The sequence below is a fragment of the Uranotaenia lowii genome, chromosome 3 (genome assembly GCF_029784155.1).
Source record: "Uranotaenia lowii strain MFRU-FL chromosome 3, ASM2978415v1, whole genome shotgun sequence".
NCBI lineage: Eukaryota > Metazoa > Arthropoda > Insecta > Diptera > Culicidae > Uranotaenia > Uranotaenia lowii.
Window position 1 is genome coordinate 151,510,514 of NC_073693.1, and position 21,256 is coordinate 151,531,769.

The following is a 21,256-nucleotide window of genomic DNA, read 5'->3' on the forward strand; positions in this document are numbered from 1 at the left end:
TTCGATTTTTCCCGTCGTAATTTTTTTTTTAATTTTCTTTTTTCTCGGATCCAATAATTTTTTTTCTGGTTCCGCTTGAATATAGTGGCCATGCATCATTTTACCCGAGAGCTTGAGTCTTTGTGCATGTAGTGCTTTTCCAATCATATTATCTTTAGCGCAGTACACAATTTTTAGTACATTTTAGACATAAAATTCCGATTGGCATTAAAATTTTGCAACCTTTTCTGTGGGAGTAGCCAACAATACTAAATTATCCCTTGATAACTTTTCAACTCTTTCATTGGAACTTCTCCGAAACATCCATGTGAGATCTTCCAACAAAAAAACTTCTGGCTTGAGATTCTCTCGTCAACTCCCGAATTCCATAAGATTGGAATGCTTGCCTTTCTTGACTGAAGGCAAGATTAAATCAATGGAGTCAATCAATTACGTTTCTATAACTCCTCCAGTTCACTGGTGGGTTTTCTAAGTCTCCAAAAAGATTTTTCCAAACAGATCATGGTCAAAAAATCGATTCCCAGTTGTTCCAGGACCTAAGTACGTGATACGATAAAGTATGCACTCGTTAACAAAGTTTTAAAAATCCCTGTAACTTTACCCATTAACATTGTATTAACGTAAGTAAAATCAACTCATAATATCGAGATGATTGTCGTAACCGTAGCTTATTTAATCTCTGGTCATTACAGTTTTTTTTTATTTACATTCAACTTACCAAACGGACTTCAACCGTTCGCACTAAAATTCGTCAATATTTAGACTGATCTCTAGTATATTTCTCTTTTTCGACACCGAATAGAAATTCAATCTATCTCTTTCTTCCTTTCTCGATGCGAGTTCATTAAAAAGGCAGAATCTTCTCTTTTTCCCCTTATTTGTTGTTGCAAAGGGATGCTTTCGCTACATATACCGAGATAAATGCCGATTTCATATATTATCGTTCGAATTCACAAATTCTCGCGTGAGCATTATTCTCTACAATGATCTGTAGTATTTTTGATTCATTAACGACTGGTGAAAATTTGTAAAAAATGCATATTTTCTTCATAATTAAGTGTAATTGTAGTCATCTGTTTTCGCTTGACAAAATAAAGTACCGTAAACTGGGTGAATTTTGATCACTTTTCTCATTATTTTTTTAATATTTTGGAAAGGGTTGCTTTTCGCTATACCTTTTTAACACTTTAAAACACTTACTGAGGTGAGGCGTATTAAACATAACCATTGATTGCAGTAAATTCAAACGACATTGGTAGTTATAATTAAATTTTTGTTACAAAACCAGATTTCGAGTTTTTGAAACGAACACAAACACATACAGGATCTCAATGAAACTTGATGTTTCCTCGAAGAGATTCCTTTTTCTTAACTCTAATCGTGCATCTTTCGAGAATATGTTGGCTAGCATCTTACAAATGCTAAAACCACCAACCCACAGAAAATGTATTATATATGAAGGCTATCCTCTACGCCACGGGCTGCGGCATTTTGGAGTACAGTAATACCTCGATATAAAGCAATCTCTTTTTAAAGCAACCTCGATATAACGTGACCCAATATAAAGCAACTTTTGCCTCTATATTACGTAACTTTTAAAAATGTTTCTAATTTGAATAAATATGTTAAATTTCAATACTTTTTTGTCATAAAAATATAATAATGTTGTTTATGAGCCATGCGGTAAATTCTCAGAGGCATAAAGAGCGAATGAGCGCAAGCGTTGAAAATGTAACTCCAGTACTTTCAGTATTGTGATAGTCGCTTTTGTGGCATGTATCTCCATTTCAAAACTTAATAAATATATTTGTACCTACAGATAAGTTGCTTAAGCTGAAGTTAGGTTAGGGCATGTAGTCTTTTATTCAAATAAGTTTTTATGATTGCTGACAGTTGATCAATCACTGTACAGACTTCTGTACAATCGCGAATGCAAGGATGTGATCACTTCTTAAACTAAGCGGAGAAAAATTGTCCAGTAATATAGCAATTATATATCGCCAAATTTACAAAAGAAGTCCAAGATAAAAATCTATCTCCAGCTCAAATCTGGAATGCTGACGAAAGTGGGTTGTTTTTTAAGAGCACACCAACGCAAACATTAGTTAAGCAAGATGCCAGATCAGCACCTGGTCGGAAAGTCAGTAAGGAGAGGATTACTTTCATGCCATGTAGAAATATGGATGGTAGTTTCAAACTTCCATTGATGATGACAAGGAAATCCGCGAAACCACGAGCGTTGAAAAACATTAAAGAGCTGCCTGTATACTACAGGTCCTCCAAGAATGCCTGGATGACCAGAACTTTATTTAAAGAATGGTTTTTTGAGCAGTTTGTGCCAAAAATCATCAAGTTTCTTTAAGAATCTGGTTTACCTATCAAAATTGCTCTTTTTTAGACAATTGTTCTGCGCATTTTAATGCAGATGAGCTGAAAACCGAAGATGGGTCGATCTACACTTGGAACTTGTTGAATAACCCTTCTAAAATTGAGAACGAGTTATTCACGAGAGTCAGAGCAGTCTGCTTTAAATGGTTTTGATGTGGCTATCAAACATGCAGAGGAGAACGGCTGGCTGCTTAATATACAATTTTCATTGCGGCAGATGCGGTCAAAAGCTATGGACAAAAAAGTAGAAGAACAGATTTAACTTAATTGTAAAATTGTGAAAAATATGTATGTTTGTTGGAATCTTCACTTTAATTGTTTCTGAAAATGTTTGTTGAAATTAAATAAACAAAATTGTTGAGTTTGTGATAAAAACTATTATTTTTTATACGTTTCTTAAATCCGTACAATCACCTTTTGCACATTTACTATCACTATCGATGCTCCAAAGGACCATTTTAAGTAGTGTTTCGATATAACGTAACTTCGGTATAAAGCAACGAAAAAAAAAATTTCGTTGCTTTATATCGAGGTATTACTGTAATTTTCTTTCAAAAACAAATATACTCAAAAGATGGACAATGTTGCTGCATACATTTAGGGGCAAAAATTATGCACATTTCTCAATATTTTTTGGCCTCAAAAACAAATGAAATTTCACCATCATGCAATTCCCTTAGTTCTTGCACTGTTCTCATGCTCATTTTTTCTTCAAACTGAACCATCTGATAGGGTTTTAAGCCATTTTTTCTGTACGGGCTTTTTCGTGGAAAGTGACCGTTTATTCTCAATATCTAAACATTATCATCAAAAGACCATAAAAATAACAATTAAACTGAACCGAAACCAAGAAAGAAGTTGAACTTTCACATTAAACCACCCAAATTTGATTTGGAGAGATTTTTGTTTGTGAGTCTTAAAAAAACCAGATATTATAAGATTTTAAAATTTCATTTTAAGTAATATAAAAAATCTCCTAATAAAAATCAAATTTAGCTTATTTGTAACTCATTTTATAGGCTTTCAAACGTAGTAGAAACGTAGTAGTAAACATCAGAAATTTTAACTTTATACTTATTTAATGATGATTATCTGCAAAAAATTTATGTTGATCAAAGCTCCCCCAGTTTACGGTACTCATTAATAATAACCTCATCGAATCGCTATACCTCTGCTTATGAATTTGTTATATTTTCTTATAAGTCAAAGAAGATTTAATGCCCTGCAAAACATGTCGGAACTAAGGATTGGATCCGATAAGAAGGTGAAAAATCAAGATTAGCATTAAAAATACAGCAATTTAAAACTTTTATTTAGGTTTAATAATGATTAGAAAGTGGAGTAAGAGAGTGGTGGTGTATGCCTCCAGCATGTTTGTAAAAAGCCCTTATCCTAAAATGAGGTGACAGACAGGTTCAGACAATTTTTATCATTAAACCGTTTTCTCGAAAATTGAAGGAGATTTCAACATTAAGTACTCTGCTTAATAGACGCATAAAGGCCCTAAACCCTTAGTTCCGACTGGCGTTGCTGGGAATTGAATCTTTTTTGACTTAGAAGAAGATTATAAATACATTGTGGACCAAATACGAGGCATCTCGTTTTTTCGCTCGTCGCGGAATGTGCCACTGCTAGAGTCATAACTCAAATGTAATATATTTAATTATGGCAGCCCAGCAAACATTGAACTTGGTATACCGCAGAAACAAGAGGGATGTAAAAAAAAAAGCTTATACTAGAAGGTGTCATTGTACTTAGCTTACCAAAACAGCATAAAGCATGGATCACGCAAAATCTGGACGCATTAAAAAAGGTCTATCTCGGAGCTATGTAAACGAAATAAAAATGTTTTGTAATCAAAATGTAGGGTTTTTATTGCACTTCAAATATATGATAAATTTCCTTCTATTTCGTCCATTTTCCAAACCCCTGTTGTGGACAATTTCAATCTTTACCAGCAAATACAGAACCCCATTGAACCAGATGACTTGTCACTTCTAGGACGTTTATTACCAAAGATTCCTGTGAATTCTGGGACAAATGGATTCATTTTATGTAGCTATGCATTGTGAAATAAAGAAATTGTAAGTGCCTGATCATAATTTCTGTAGACTTTTTTTCAAACTGTTTATTTTTTTATATGTAGGTACTCAAAAATCTTTGACTAGAGCTTGAAAGTAGGGCTAGGTGGGGTAATTAAGAACAAAATTTCTTCATTTGACACACTTACAGCCACCATCAGTTCATTTCTTATTATAAATTCTGAAAAGCCGCCAGTCAAGCTTGTCAGTTCTATATGATCGACTGTTTCGAAAAAATATTTAGACTAATAATTTTTTTTATCACCTCTACGAAATTTCACATTAGTAGCTGTACTCTCTAAAAAAATTGAAGTACTGCAGAAGTTTTCCTCACCAAACTGAAAAAGAAAATCTTCAACCAAAAAAATATTCATTTTGTACCAAATTCTAAAATAATGTATTCGAACAAATTAACATTGAAAAAAGTATCTAAGTATAAAAATAAGACTGCAAGATTTTGGATCTTTGTTATCTGGATGTAACACATAAACAATTATTATTTGCTCTAATTCTGATGTTCTCTATAGAAGCGCGTTGTTCAAACATACAGGAAAATTGATCTTTTTGATCTTTGCTTTGTGGACTTATTCACGTTTTAAATTTATCAAAGTTTTCCATATATTTTACAGATGACCACAGAGATTTAAAGTTCATAATAATGTTAAATTCCACGCGGTTATGAATAAAAGCTCGAGCAGCAAACCTTTTGTGCACAAATGGTGAATTTCATTTTTAGTAAAATTAAACATTTCTTCAAGTTTAGTTTATAATCTTGTTATTTATCAATACCAAAAAAATTGGTTTTGGAAGGACGTAAAACCTGTATTCGGTGTTAGAGAACTATTCCTGGGATACAGGTTTTCGGTTTCGGAATTACCGGTAAAACTATCCTTACGCACCAATCAAAAAGCCAAAGAAATGTTAGGAAATGAATAATAACATGTAGTCATAATTACCCCATAGGACGAAAACTATGGGGTAAATATGAACACTTATCTGTGAATCAGTGCGAATATTTTTTTTCAAAATTTCTTAAAAAAAAAGCATCATAAACTGGATATAAAACAGGTGATAACAACATTCCAGCTGGATTTCCTATGATCAGATATTCATAACCTTGAACATTGTCGAAAACGATTTCCGATTTGGGGTAATGGTTTTTTAAAACATCTGAAATGATATCATTAGGATTTAAAAACACATCGAAAACAGCTTATAGCTATAAATTGGATGTTAAACTACCACTTTTGGAAAATTTTGTGTTCATTCATCCCCCACAGCAGCGCGTGGCACTTGTTCGGAATTACCCCACTTGACCCTATATCGTGAAAAATAGAGTTGAAGTTTCTACCTGCTTTTCCAATCATATGCAATATTTACATCATAGTATGATGACCAAGTAGGGTCAAGTGGGGTAATTATGAACACGGGGTAATTCCGAACAAGTGCCATACGCGCTGCTGTGGGGGATGAATTAAAACAAAAAGTTCCAAAAGTGGTAGTTTAACATAAAATTGATAGCTATAAGCTGTTTCCGATCTATTTTCAAATCCTTATGATATCATTTCAGAGGTTTTAAAAAACCATTACCTCATGAAACGGAAATCGTTTTCGACAATGTTCAATGTTTTGAATATCTGATCTTAGGAAATCCAGCTGGAATGTTGTTATCACCTGTTTTACATCCAGTTTATGATGCTTTATCTTGATTTTGAAAATTTTTTGAAAAATTTTATTCGCACTGGTGCACACTGCCCCTACTAGCATAACAGTCCCATATGCAAAAACAAGCAAGCGAGAAAATGAGCATTTTCTGATTTGGATTACAAAATCGAATTTTGACCAAACCTTGCCCCATAAATAGAAACTCTCTTCTGAAATGTGTGTCAGGAAGTCAGAAAAATTCGTTAGACGAAAAAAAAAAACAAAAAAAAATTTTTGTACGACCCAGAGAAACGTTTTTCAAGGATGGGACTGTTATGCGGGTATAAACGCGTCTGTTTTCAAATCTACTCGCATAACAGTCCCACACCAATTTTTTTTTCTTCTCCAAAGTACTTGCGCACACTTTGATAAACAAAAATTGTCTGTTATTTATGCTGCGAATGGATTTCTTCTGATTAGTTTTATCGCGTCCTGTGTTTGAGTGTCATCAAAAATGTCTGCGCTAAAAGCTCTGTTGGTGTATTCAAGTGATTCCAGTGATAATGATTCTAGAGAAATAGAATTTAAAGGATTCAGTGAAACGGGTAATTCGGATATTTTCCCGACATTGTCACGATCTGGTGCGCTACACTTAGAGTCAACCGTTGGTCGTATTGATGACAGTATGGACTATTCTCCGGATTCGGAAGCGAGCTTTACCGTCAGCCGTGGTAGGAAATCGAAAATTTCGAAAAAACAGTATCAACAAGCCATTGTCGCGAAACGTCGTCGTGTTGGGCATCCTCTTATATTGGAACCTTGCTCATGTCACAGAAATTGTTACGATGCGGTACCCAAAGATGACCGTATGGAAATCCACGGAAAATTTTGGAAAATGAAAACAACTGAGCAAGTGATTTTCATTCGTGAGCGCGTAAATCGTTCGATCATCCAAAGAAGATCAAAACATCTTCACGAAAATCCTCGAAAAAGGCATTCCTACGAATTCAATCTCGAAATTTCGGACAAAAATTCAATTCGAGTTTGTCGGAAATTTTTTTTGAATACGATTGGTTACGGCGAACATTGCGGGTAACATTTGAATAAAAAGGAAATCAATCAAGGATATTTTTTAATTTATTCTTCTTTTTAGAAACATTTTATACCGATGCTTGGAGAATGACGATAATGGCAAACCAAAACCAAGTAAACGAGGAAAGTATCAAAGAAACACAACACAGAGGGATGCAGTGCAATCGCATGTGCGTTCCTTTAATCCGTCCATTTCGCACTACAGGCGTGAACACGCCCCAAACAGGCTGTACCTTCCGTCAGATTTAACGGAAGCAAACATGCACCAGCATTTCCTTGTTAAGCATCCCGAAATAAATGTAAGCTATACATTTTACTGTCGGATTGTCAAGGACATGAATATTGGTTTTGTGAAATTAGGGAACGAAGAATGTGAGCAATGCGTTAGCTCCCAACAGCATCGTGATTCCACTGGCCACGATGAAAATTCCCAAGCCAATTCAGGGTGTTCTGTTTGCAGCTATCAAACTTTACATCTGGCTGTCGCGAACATGACGAGGAAGATTTACATGAAAGATGCTGAGGCTATTTTGGAAAATCAGATAATTCTTGTTGTTGATTTACAAAAGGTTAACCTTATTTTCTCAATAAATTTTAAAAATAACTTACTATTATCTCTTTCCAGGTAATCCAGCTTCCAAGATTGGAAGGTCTAAAAACCGTCGTGTTTTCGCAAAGGCTCATAGCTTTTAACGAAACTTTTGCTCCCGTTGGAGAATACGCAAAAAAAATCCTGTAATTGCTTGCTTGTGGCATGAAGCAATTTCAGGCAGATCATCGACCAACATAGCCAGTTGTTTCCATCGAGTGCTATTGCATTATTCAACCATGAAAAATATAACTTTGTGGTTGGATAATTGTTCTGGCCAGAACAAGAACTGGGCTCTTTTCTTGCATCTGATAATGTTGATTAATTCTACAACACTGAAGACTGAAAAAATCGAGCTAAAATATTTTGAACCTGGGCACACTTTCATGGCAGCGGATAGTTTCCATGCTGCTGTGGAAAAATCTATGAGAAAAATGCCGCCTATGACGTATCCAGATTTCAAAATATCTGTCGCTAACGCAAAGAAAAATGTAAAGATATTCGATATGCTCCCCGAAGATTTCATTCAAACCATGCTCCCGGTAACCCAATACACTTTGAATAAGAATAAAACACGTCCATATATTGACAAAATTCGGAAAGTTGTTGTTCGAAAAGGTGATTGGAACCTATTCTACAGCAAATCTGTAGATGAAAGTGAAAAGATGAAGACTTTTCCATTATTGTCCAAAAAACAAATGAAGATGGTCACAACAGCTGATTCTTTTATGAACACTACACTTCAACGTCTCGATCGCCCTATTGGAGTTGAAGGTTCCCGAAAAACTGCTCTTTTAAATGTTATATTGCCTTTAATTAAAGAAGATCAGAAGCCTTTCTGGAATGATTTGCCCGTTTCCGAATTGTAGTTCCAGCTAAACTACAGCCAATAAATAAAATTATCTTTAAAAACTACTAAAATAAATTAATAATATTTATTTTGCCGAAAAAAAGCATTAAAAGTTGTCGATTTGGTAGTTTTTGACATATGGGACTCTTATGCGGGTATATTTCATATGGGACAGAAATAGGTTGGTATTTTTCTCGAAAATTCTAGAACAAAGTATCTTTTTTTATAGTTTTAGATTGAAGAGCTATGTAAATAATGACGAATTGTCGGGTTAGATGAAAAATGTCGAAAATTCATATGGGACTGTTATGCGAGTAGGGGCAGCACAGATGAGTGTTCATATTTACCCCATAGTTTTCGTCCTATGGGGTAATTATGAACACACATTTCCTGACATTTCTTTGGCTTTTTGATGGTCAAATGTTTTATTCATCAACTTAGGGGGCCATTCATTTATTACCCAAGCATTTCCAGAACCCCTTCCCCCTCCTCCCCTTGTAAGAAATTTCTCACAAAAATACCCCCCCCCCCCTCCAGTAAAATCTTAACACAGGACCGTGAAGAAATCTTAGCCAGGAAAAATCAACACTCGGCATTCTATATCCCAGGAACTTACTGGACCAAATTTCATAAATTTCATAATTAAATTAGGTCCGCAATGTGTAAAGTTTTGAATTTTTGAGAAATTGATTTTTTTTTCTTCCAAAAACGAAACTCGGATTTAGAAAAAAAGCTATGCCAGTTCTTTTCAGTCTTTGAAAAAATGTTTTGCACACAATTTTATCAAAACTTAATAAAACTTCAAGAGTGAAAAAAGTTTATAAAACAGAAATTTTGAAAAAAAACTAAATCAGCATCTAAACTAGTCTTAATTTTGTTTAAAAAATAGTGGTAAGAACTTGCTTTTAGTTGATAGAAAAAAATGCGGTCAAATATTTGCTCAGGTTTAGTAAGTGGTTCGTACGGATAGTAATACCGAAACCGAAAACCTGTATCCCAGGAACAGTTTTCTAACACCGAATAAAGGTTTTAAGTCCTTCCAAAACCAGTTTTTTGGTATTGATAAAAAACAAGGTTATAAACTAGACTAATATGAATATATGAAAAACCATGATAAATTTAATAGATGAATAAGTCCACAAAACAAAGATCAAAAAGATGAACTTTCTTGTATGTTTGGACAACGTGCTGCTATTGAGAGCATTAGAATTACAGCAAAGAATAATTGTTTATGAGTTACATTCGGATAACAAAGATCCAAAATCTATTTTCTTGCAGTCTTATTTTTATACTAAGTTACTTTTTTCAATCTTTATTTGTTAGAATACATTTTTCTAAAATTTAGAACAAAATGAAAATCTTTTGTTTGAAGATTTTCTTTTTCAGTTTGGTGATGAAAACTTCTGCAGTAATAATTTTGTTTTGAGAAAATAGAGCTACTGATGTGAAATTTCGTACAGGTAATAAAAAAATTAATAAGTGTAAATATTTTTAAAAACAGTCGATCATATAGAATTGACAAGCCTTGCAAAATATGGCTGTTCACTGATCCAAGAAGATTTTAATGGGTGTTTTTGTGAAACAACCATCTTTCAAAAAAATTAGAATTTTCTGTATATGTATAGGCTTCAATTTCATGATATCTCGCACGTACGTGAAAAGCATAACCTACGACATTTAGGTGAAAACTTGATGTTTGCTGCGTAGGACATTTAAAACGGATGTAAAAACTATCGAGTAGCCTAACTCGCCTTAAATTTCACACGTATGGAGAGGTCCTATAAAAAAAAAATGATCTGCAACGACATAAAGATATGAAAAAAAAGAAACCAACCAAGACGTAAAAGATGCAACAAAAAATTGAACTACCGAAACAAAAGATAGGAAGAATCAATACAAAAGAAAACTAAATAGCTATTTTTGCGTTGTTTTACCTCTAAATTTTGATTACATTTCTTTAACTTATAAGTTTTATACATGAATTGAATTCAGTTTTTATGAAACAATCCATTTTCTTATTACTGCTAATTATTTTCATTATTTGGTGTTGAATTGAGATTTTCTGACACCATATAAATCATATTGGACAAGTCTCGGGGTAAATATGAACAGCGTTCGGGGTAATTATGAACAGGTTTTGGGGTAATTATGAACATGATTTTTAAGAAAAAAATCACCATACACTGCTTACTATGTGTAAATGTAACGTATAAATACTGTTACTTTTCATAAATTTTATACCAAGTCCGTAATCCGTGTTCATAATTACCCCCTAGACAGGGGGGTAAATATGAACAGACGGGGTGATTATGAACAGACGTCTCAAGGACGAGGGTTGCGACCAAGAAAAAAAAGTTGCTCTACAGAATGATGAAGAGCACGGAAACATTCAATATTGGCCGGTTTTCAGAATTTATGATAAGAAATAAACATATGGTGGCTGTGAGTGTGCCAAATGAAGAAATTTTGTTCACAATTACCCCACCTAGCCCTACATTAAAGCAATTTCTGTATATTTATGTGTAAAAATCTTAATCTAGAAACTGTCCAAAATTTACCTAATTCTATAGAGAACGAATCTAAGAGATCTTGGTTGGAGATGATTTCGCTGGCCATATCTTCGATTGATTCGATGTCCGAAATCCGATGAAGATTATCGGTGCTGTGGACTGCCGTTGGACGCATAATTGTCACATGTGACATTTCGACGTTTTTGACTTTTTGATGCCAATCGTGATAATTTGATACGTTTTATTGAAATTCTTTGTCGAAACATAAAGTTTGTTCTAGAAATTTCGAGAAAAATTCAAAGTCAATTTGTCACACTGGGACAAATGGACGCATAACTGTCACACTGAGACGATTGGACGCATATTTGTCACACTCTATAAATGAATGTATTATAACTTCGGAACGTCTAAATAGATTTTCACCAAATTTGGCATACGTGTCCTTGATAGTTGCGAGAGGATCATGGAAATATAAAGAGGGGGAAGGGTCACTGTTTTCGCGACATCCCAGTATGTGCAAGAAAAACTCTGCAAACTGCTTCGGGTTCGTTGCTGGCGCTTGGAAGAGTGCATGCAAACGAAACCCACTTCACAACATTAGTCACATATTACTGTTCCGGCGCCGTAGAACTGTAATCCAAAATTGTCCAGGATGGCCATAAGTGATTGTCGGTGGTTTTAGCAGACCATTTCTTCTTTGGTTTTGCTGTATGTTTTTTAATGTTTACGAAGTATGCCGCCAGAGTTACTTCATCCGGAACTTGTTCCAGGACCGTATTCACTTCAAACGGATTGATTGTCCTCTTCTGGTATCGCTACTCTCGCGGTTGCGACATTTTCAGCACGGCAGCTGACAGTTTGTTGAAGAAATGTTGCTTCCTGTACAGTGAGTGAGCTGCCGCAAATGGCTCCCCGTGCCGTTTTATTGATCGAACCCGTTAAACACTTCATGTTTGTCACAAAAAATGTACGCTTTCGAATAATCCGATTCAGACCTGATTTTTTCAATTTAAGCTTCCATTTACGAATAAAACACAAGAGCCACGCACGAAATTCCAAACCAAACAACTACTGAGAAAATGCTCGTGGTGTGACAAATATGCGTCCATTTTTCGACTATTCATTGAATTTCGCGGCATAAATGTCACACAAGGAATTTCATTGAAAAAACAGTTCATTTTCGAAAAATTTGATCGAGGCTCATATGGTAGGAGTATACTTTAGAGATCTACGGCATTGAAGTCAACAAAAGTTGCGAAACTATGCGATAACAGCAAAATGTTTTAGTGAAACTTTAATTGCGTTTTTCTCGCTTTGCCTTTTTGTAACATGTGACAATTATGCTTCCAACGGCAGTGGAGCCGAAAAAACATTTTCAGAACTATGTTCTGAAGCTTGACCAAATCGGGACTGCATGCATGATCGCTGGTCGAAACACCTATATTTGTAGATGAATATCTTATTCCCCAAGCACAATCTGGATTATCTATTATCATTGTTTCGAAAATAAAGGTTTAAATTTAATGCTCAATTAAGCACGAGAAAAAAGGTATTGAAGTGAAATGTTTGTTGATTCTTTTCAAATCTACGAAAAATGTGAAAATTATTGAATGATATTAGACACGAAAGCCGTGAAAATGGTAAAGTGTCTCTAATATTATTAATAATAATAATTGAATGATATTTTAACTGAATATTTTGAAAACAATAAGTCAAATCGTTTCGCAGTCTTCAACAATTTTTCTAAATAAGTTAAATGTCTAATATCAAATACTACAAATTCAAGAACAAACAGCTGCATAAAAGTTCATTAAAAAAATCAAATAAATATTACATAAAATTTCTCTTTAATATTTGTTTTTGCCTATTCAAATGAATTTATGGTATACATGACAAAAAGCTTAGCATTTAATGAAAATAGTTTTAATCAGTTCAAAATAAAAGACATGAATGCCACAAGAATGGTGAAGAGTCATTATGAAAACTTTGGGAACAATTTCAAAATAAAAATTCTTGTTCTAATGAAAAGTATGTATGGATTGTTGGTTTTTCTTGGAAGCGTTTTTAATAATTTTATGGAATGTTTTTCCCAAGAATCTATGAATAAACAAACTTTTTGGCATTTCAAAGCAGTTTTTCGTGATTTTTTATTTTCATCGCACGATCAACTAGCTTTCACATTCACACACATACAAAATTAAAATTCGTTGCACTAAGGAAACGACTGACTGAATAAAACGCTTTAAAAATTTGTATTGTTTTTTCCTGGCAGTAAAAACGACCAAAATGACATTATGGAAGGTGTAAAAATTTTAAAATTTGAAATTCCCATTCAAAGTCTTCAGCGATCTAGTGATGCACTAAATTCGACAAATATCATGCACCATACTACATCAGTCAAGTCGGAGATTGCAATACCTTCGGTTAATCCGACACCCTACCCTCCAGCCTTTTCTACAGCTCTTACCCAATAGCAATAACATTTTCCAAACGCATCGGTTTCTCAATTGGCAATAAACAATTTGCTCGGTGATTGACAAATATTCAGTCAATTGGATTCGATACCGCTAAGTTTCATTCTAAGTGAGCAGAAGTAGAAATAGAAGTAAGAAAACATCATCTTCTTTATCCGCATCGTACTGCTAGAATTGCTTTCCTATTGAGGCGGTCTTATTGCAATCACGCATCATAATGGGTAAACTATAAGTAGCCCCATACTCTGTTGCAAATGTGAAACAGCTGAGCATCATCATCATCATCTTCAGCCAGCACTTGAACTTAGTACGAGAGCTTGCAGCCGGTGTGGTGCAGTGCGTCTTCTTGACCGGGTGATGGCTATCTCTTCACAGATATTCCAAGTAATTACCGACATCATCACAGAAAGATAATCTCTATTAGCTTCTAGCTGGAGGTCTCGTTGCAACAAGTAAGCAAAAAACAACAACGTAGCTCCAAAAACTTTTAGACTAAACAACGCATGAAAAAGTAGTACCTACCCAGAAGTAGCGATCAATCGAATGGCGTTCGGCGCGTTACAGGTAATGGATCTTCTCGGGTCGCATTTCATGGAAGCCATTGCAACGCACCCATAAATCACTGCCTCGTTGAAAAGTTTATAACCTGACGAGGGTTGATGAAATAAGCACTAGTAGAAAACGGTCTCAAGCCTATTCGATGTTTTTATCGCGCAATTTCATTCATCTTGATCTACTACCGTGCGCTGCCGTTCAAGATCACGGTTCCAGTGGGCCCCGTCAAAGGGAGACCTTAACCTAGGTTAGGGCTTTGCATGTCTCGTTTCCAAATGGCCTTGCCATTAAAAAGTGCAACTGAATAATTTAAGAATTATTTCTTTTCCTTTACAGGACAATATTCGCTGGTTGAGCCGGACGGTTCTGTGCGTACCGTGGACTACACCGCAGATCCGATCAATGGATTTAACGCGGTCGTATCCAAGAGTGCCCCGCTGGTACATCATCATGCCCCAGTGGTGAAACACGTGATTCCGGCTCCGATTAAGGCCTACGCCCCAGCCCCGATCCCGGTGCAGAAGGTCGTGTATGCTCATGAACCCGTGGGTAAGTTATCAACATAATTTTAGAAGATACTCCGGAACTTAAAAAAAGGGACATTAAGGACAGTCTTTGAACTACTGATTAAATTGTATTTCAATTCAATAAGATCCGTTAGCTCAAAATGGAGCTCAAATGGAGTTGGAGGTTTTTCAAATTTTCTTATTTTTAAGTTACAGTTGTTTTCGTATAAAACCACAACTCGTGGTAAATTTACCCAAAAATTTACCACCTTAGAATTTTCTTCAGATCTTCTATCCGTCTATCATTTTCAACTCTTTAACCCTCACCGATAAGGCCGCAACCTAATTTCATACAACAAATTCACGGTGATTTCTCTTCTTAATTACAATTTATTGCGGCGAAAAACACAACTTTACTTGGATTTTGTATGAAAATAGTAGCTCGTAAGGCGTGGAAGCTCGGATAGCCGGTGTTAGGATAAGCGTGGTTTCACTGTACTTTTAGAAGTTGACAAATAACCAATAATTACACAAAAAAACGAACAATATCACACATTCAATATATGTGTATTCACTCACAAAATAAAATTTCCAAATTTAACTATCCTATATTCATTGCATACTTTAAGGCGTATTTTTCTACTTTTTAGATAAATACAGTGTTTTGAATCCGTTTTAATAGATAATTGCTGGATAAACATTAGTTATTGGTAAAGTATTATTAATTTCGGGATAATCAATTATCAAGATCCATTCAGAAGAAAAATTATCTTTTTGGACTCTAGGGATCAATTATTGCGCATAACATACATTTTAGAAAACTTCTTCTTAAAACAAATCGAGCGTTTACGATTGCTTTGAAAATATGGCATTGTGAAGTTCATATTGTTCTCTTACAATTGACATATTGGAATATATATTTATATTGAAAATTTTTCATGTAAGAATAAAGTGATATAAATAACAACAACATTGGCTACCAAAAATGTTCAATTAATAAGGAAATCGATTTCTTTGATGTGATTGATGTGTAAAATACGGTTCGATGTATCTTGACGGGACAAGAAAAAAAAATATGCAAAGTAACCGTGGGAGAAAAAGTTATATATTGAACTTCTCCAAATTTTCAAAAGTTAAAAAGAGGCAAACATTTTCAGTTAGCGAGCCATGTTCCACACTAAGTCGACGGGCAGATGGTTGAGATAGTCAGCTTTTTACTAATTCTATAGGGGAGAGTGGGGATACTTGATCCCCTTTACTTATTTTCACCATATCTTTTTGGAAAAATTTAGCAACTCGCCGTCTTTGACATTTTCTGATAGCTTGTAACTTTAAGTTTCTATGCTCCAAAAATTAGAACGATACTTGAACGATATTTTCGTGGGAGTAAAAAAATTGCGATTTTTCTAAAGTAAGGGGAGACTTGATCCCCTATTGAAGGAGACTTGATTTTTTATTCAGGAAGCCCTAATATAAAAATCAAACAAAACCCCAAGATAGAATGTTAATTGACTATTTTGGTCATGTTTGTTCTCATTTCACAATTTAAAGAAGACATAAGAAGAAAATTCTATAACTTTGTCTCAACGCTAATAACATTGCATACTTTAAGGCGCTATTTTTTATAATTAAGAGAAAATTAATTATTTTTGCTCATTTCTTCAGACAATTGTTTGATAAATATTAGTTTTTGGATAAATATTAGTAATTTCGTAAACAGCAATCAAAACGATCAATTTAGAAGAAGAATATGCCGTTTGGAAGGGGGATCAATTGTACCCAACTCTAGGGGATCAATTGTACCCATAATCAACATTTTAGAAAAAAAATTCTGAAAAAAGTTGAGAGTTTTCCATTGCTTTGAAAATATGACATTATGAAGTTCATTTTACACTCGAACGATTGATTTATTGGAGCAAATATTTTTTTTCATAGTTTTCCCATGTAAGGAACATTTTAAAGTGATGAAAAAAGATCTTCAAGTTACATTTTGTGAAATTTTTCAAACAAAGTTCAATTACTCAAACAGTTATTTTGTTAAAAATTTTTAAACTGCAAGCATTGTTATTTTGCTCATTTTGGCACATTTTTCTAGAACATTTGATCTTTGTTAGACATACCAGTTTCGAGATATAGCTAAGGGATCAAGTATCCCCAGGGATCAAGTATCCTCATTCTCCCCTACCGTAAACATCTTTTTTTAACATCTTTTGTTTCATAATTTTTCTCTTCCACGGTAGATTTTTTGGGCTCCGCAGTCTTGTCTTGTCAATCGTACCCACGTATACCAGAAAATCAGAAGTATCATTTTTTTTGCCAGTCAATATTTTCAAATCACCATAAAACGAATACGATTAAAAAATCCATATGAAACCAGAAAAAAAATAAATGAATTGATTTTCATTTATCCCACAATCTTTCAAAATGATTTTTATTGAAATTTAACATTCATTGTGTTCATTTAAAAGTATAAGTGCAATTCATTTTTTAAATATGTTGTATTGGAATTATTTTTTCAATAATTTTTTTTTTCGTTTTTTCTTAAAAGCTTCAAACTTTAAAATCAATTATTAACAGCAAGTCAGCAAAAGCTAATAAAACAACAGAGAACTTCTGATAACCACTTGAATCTGATTTTTTTTTCTTCTGGCAAATATGAAATTTTAGGTTAAAAATACTCAAAAAGGCAACCAATTGAATCTTCACACTTAAAAAACAGCAATTCGTATTAAAAATTTTATAAGATTTCCAAAAATTGGCGTTAGAAATCCTAAATACAGTGAGCGAAATAAGAATAGCACCACTATGTGTTTTGCTTGTAAAAATATGAATGTTTGAAAATCACCAAAATTTTCTTCTATAAATTGTTTTGAATTGTTTAACGGATAAATCAAGCATAAGTTTACTTTTTTTGGACGTTGCAATTGGCGTTGAGGACCAAAACTATGGAAAAAGGGTGCGAAATAAGAATAGGACCACTTGTGTTTTTCAACAAAAACAAGATTATTTCTAAAAATTTACCGTGTAAAAGTGAATAATATTGCTTCTACGAATTATTTGAATAGTTCACTGCATTTTAAGGAGTTTTTTAGAATTCCAAAGATTTTCAATGGTTTTGAAATGGTGTTTTTAGAGATGCTCTTCTAGAACTAAGGAATTTGATATTTGAGCTGTAATTCTTCACCAAACTACTTATTTTTTCATTAAAATGACGTGAAATGATTAATCAAACATTTTTGGTTTATTTTAAATCGGGAAAAAACAGGTTGGAATTCAAAAACTTAGATTTTTTTTCAGTAAACATCACTTTTTCCAGTTTCAAGTCATAGATGGCAGCACTATCTTGCCGTTAAAACCAAATTAAGTCTCATTATTTATTTTTCAGGCTTATTGAGGCCCATATTCATCATTTCGAGGTAGTTTTCCAACACACTTTTGTTGGAGCTCACGCTGCTGACATCTTTTCCGGATTTGCAAAAAAATCACCAGCACAAGAATATACTACCGCCAAAATTCCTGCTCATCTCAACTTCCGATTCAATTTCAAATCATATCAATAATACTGCTAGTTATCTGATTCATCAAGCTCCATCGAAAAGTACAAAATTATTCTGATTATCGGTCCAAGAAATTCACTTTTATCGGTACTTGATGAAATTTTGATTTTTTGATATTGTGAACTTATAATTTCCAAGGCGGTCACACGGTACCAAGTACTTATTTCTTGACTAAAATCATCCAGCACACCTGAATTAATCCCAGATATACAAAAATGGGTATCAATTCGGTTTAACTGCAAGATAGTGCTGCCATCTAAGACTTGATACTAGAGAAATAGCGTTTGACTGTTTAAAAACATTAGTATTTTTGAATTTGAAGCCTGTTTTTTTATTCAAATTCAGCCTCAAATCGATGTTTTGTCAATTTGCATCATACTAATGAATGATAATGAAGAAATAAAGCAGTTTGATAAAGTATTATAAAAAAAATTCCTAAACGCTAGAGGAGCATTTCTCAAAACCCCCTTTTAATACCTTTGAAAATTTTTGAAATCCTAGAAAACTCCTTAAAATACAGTTATCTATTCAAATAATTCGTAGAAGCATTATTATTCACTTTTACACGGTAAATTTTTAGAAATAATCTTGTTTTCGTTGAAAAACACAAGTGGTCCTATTCTTATTTCGCACCCTTTTTCCATAGTTTTGGTCCCCAACGCCAATTACAACGTCCAAAAAAAGTAAACTTATGCTTGATTTATCCGTTAAACAATTCAAAACAATTTATAGAAGAAAATTTTGGTGATTTTCAAACATTCATATTTTTACAAGTAAGACACATAGTGGTGCTATTCTTATTTCGCTCACTGTATCCCAGTATTTGGTTTTTCCTTTATTAAAAAAATACTCAAACTAAGGCTCTTAATAATCATTTTGAACCAATCGCTTTTCAATCATAATAAAAAAAAGCAATACATAATATAACAATAAATTATTTTCTTCTGCTTATGTTTTCAATCGGTTTTATAATTTCTGGATTTAGTAGTGCAGTTTTTAAATTCTATAGTTTTTCAGTCTTGGATTTTGTATTTCTCAGATCAATTTTCAATGCGTTTCGATTGATCCTCAGGTGTATCTCGTCCAGATATTCAGAATTGAAAGCAAACATTTTTTAAGAATTCGAACATGAGTTTTAATGGTACCTAATCCTACTGAAATAAAATATCACGTAGTAGTGTCCCTAAGCCATTCCCTGGGTTATAAAAACTTAATGAAGGAAATTTTTCCTTATTTGTTAAAAAATTAACAATCGAGAATATAAACTCTAACCTAGATTCTTTGATAAAATTTGCTTATGAATCATTAAAATTATATTTTTTTCTTCAAATGTTGGTACTTGCTAACGAAACTTCATGATAAAAAATGTGTTTATCACCGTAGAAAAAAAAAATTTGGAAATTTAATTATGTTCGTCAAGTTATGTCGTGAGACGAAATACTATGAAAATAAATAAAATATAAAAAATCCGGTCTTCGAGGGCAAACATTAACTGTGGAAAAATTTCTTTGAAAAACGCAAAAAAAAATTGATTAGGTAATGAATTTCAACAACGATTCAACGTTAAAAAGACAGGCCACAAAAACTGATTTTGATTTAGTGAAGAACCTTATTTAATAAACGATGCTGTAGACTTTTTAAAGTTTCCTTTTTTATTTTTTTGTCAAAAATTTGTAGTTATTGAAAGTATACTTTCTAATGTTCTCAAGATCAGAAAATTATTAAAGAGCATTATTTTATGTGCGAACCGCCGAAAAAAAAAATCAGAATTCGAATTAACCCTTTGGTTCAAAAGGTTGCTCACCTCTGATCTAAGGTGTATCCGTGTACATTTCACTGTAGATAGATTTATACTTTGATTATCGGTTATTCTAGATTTTTTTTCATACATTTAGGCCTGTCCAATAAAGAATTCGAGAAAAGTCAAATCTGAACGGGATGACCAGATATCATTTAAAATTTTCCGGATTTTACCCGGGATTATTCAGATTATCAAATAAATACTCGAATTTCTATTGGAAAATTTTTAGATTATGCGTCCAAAACGATTTTTTTTGTTAATTCATTATTTGGAACGGCTTATACCAAAACGATTTGTTAGAGTAAATTTGAATATAAACATCAATTTTTCTTTAACCCTTAGATACGGTTGTAACCCTGCGTGATTCGATGAAAACTTTAAATTTTATATAATTTACTTTATTTTTTCTTCTTGTGTGTTTGAGAACAATGCATAGATTCTGATAAGATATGCTTTCTTTTTACAAATTTTTCAAAAAAAATCGTCCAGACCTGACCGTGTGGATTCGTTTGGTAGTAAATATGGTATTTTTAAAGTAAAGGATCATCGTTTTTTTGGCAACTATTTTGAAGACAGCTAGCTAAAATTCGACATTCATCTGATTCAATATAAAATAAGCAATTTCCGCTCAAGATCATATTTTAGTTCCGCTCAAGATCAGTGTGGTTCCGCTCAAGATCAGAATTCTTACTTCAGTAAAACAGCTCTAGAGTTATTAGGATTTACTCTAAAATATTCTAAAAATCATCATTAGAAAGCAGAAACCAAGATCTATCCGCTGAACTGAAAAAAAAATTTGTTCGGATATAACCCAAAACCATACCGCTTGACCAACTGTTCCGAGTTGCGTCGAATTGAGCCAATTGGTTCCGCTCAAGATCATTTACCCTAGCTTTGCGCCTGTTTTGACATGTTTTGTCCCAGATTTCACTATATCGGACGAATATTCGTTTGGCCGAATAGTTGAAAAGGTCAATATTCGGTATTCGGCCGTTCGCCGAATACTTCTATTCGGTACATTTCTACATAGAACATAGAAGAATTTATTCAAAATATATATTTGATAATTTAATTTAATTTGATAAAAAATAGAAAATATATGAATTGTTTCAAAGGAGCCAGTGATCAAAGTCAGATGTAAATTCATATCCAAATTGTTAATCCTAATTTCATAATTAAGCTGCGCTTTATTTAAATTGAGCCCCCAGC

General features: G+C 33.5%; 1 protein-coding gene across 1 annotated transcript in view; it reads left to right on the top strand.

Moving 5' to 3' along the window:
• LOC129752728 (uncharacterized) overlaps positions 1–21,256 on the top strand; it is a 124,691-nt gene that overhangs the window by 94,666 nt on the left and 8,769 nt on the right. Inside the window, exon 9 of the mRNA XM_055748498.1 lies at positions 14,520–14,732. Coding sequence (XP_055604473.1) covers positions 14,520–14,732 — 213 coding nt within the window. The remainder of the gene's footprint in view (positions 1–14,519; positions 14,733–21,256) is intronic.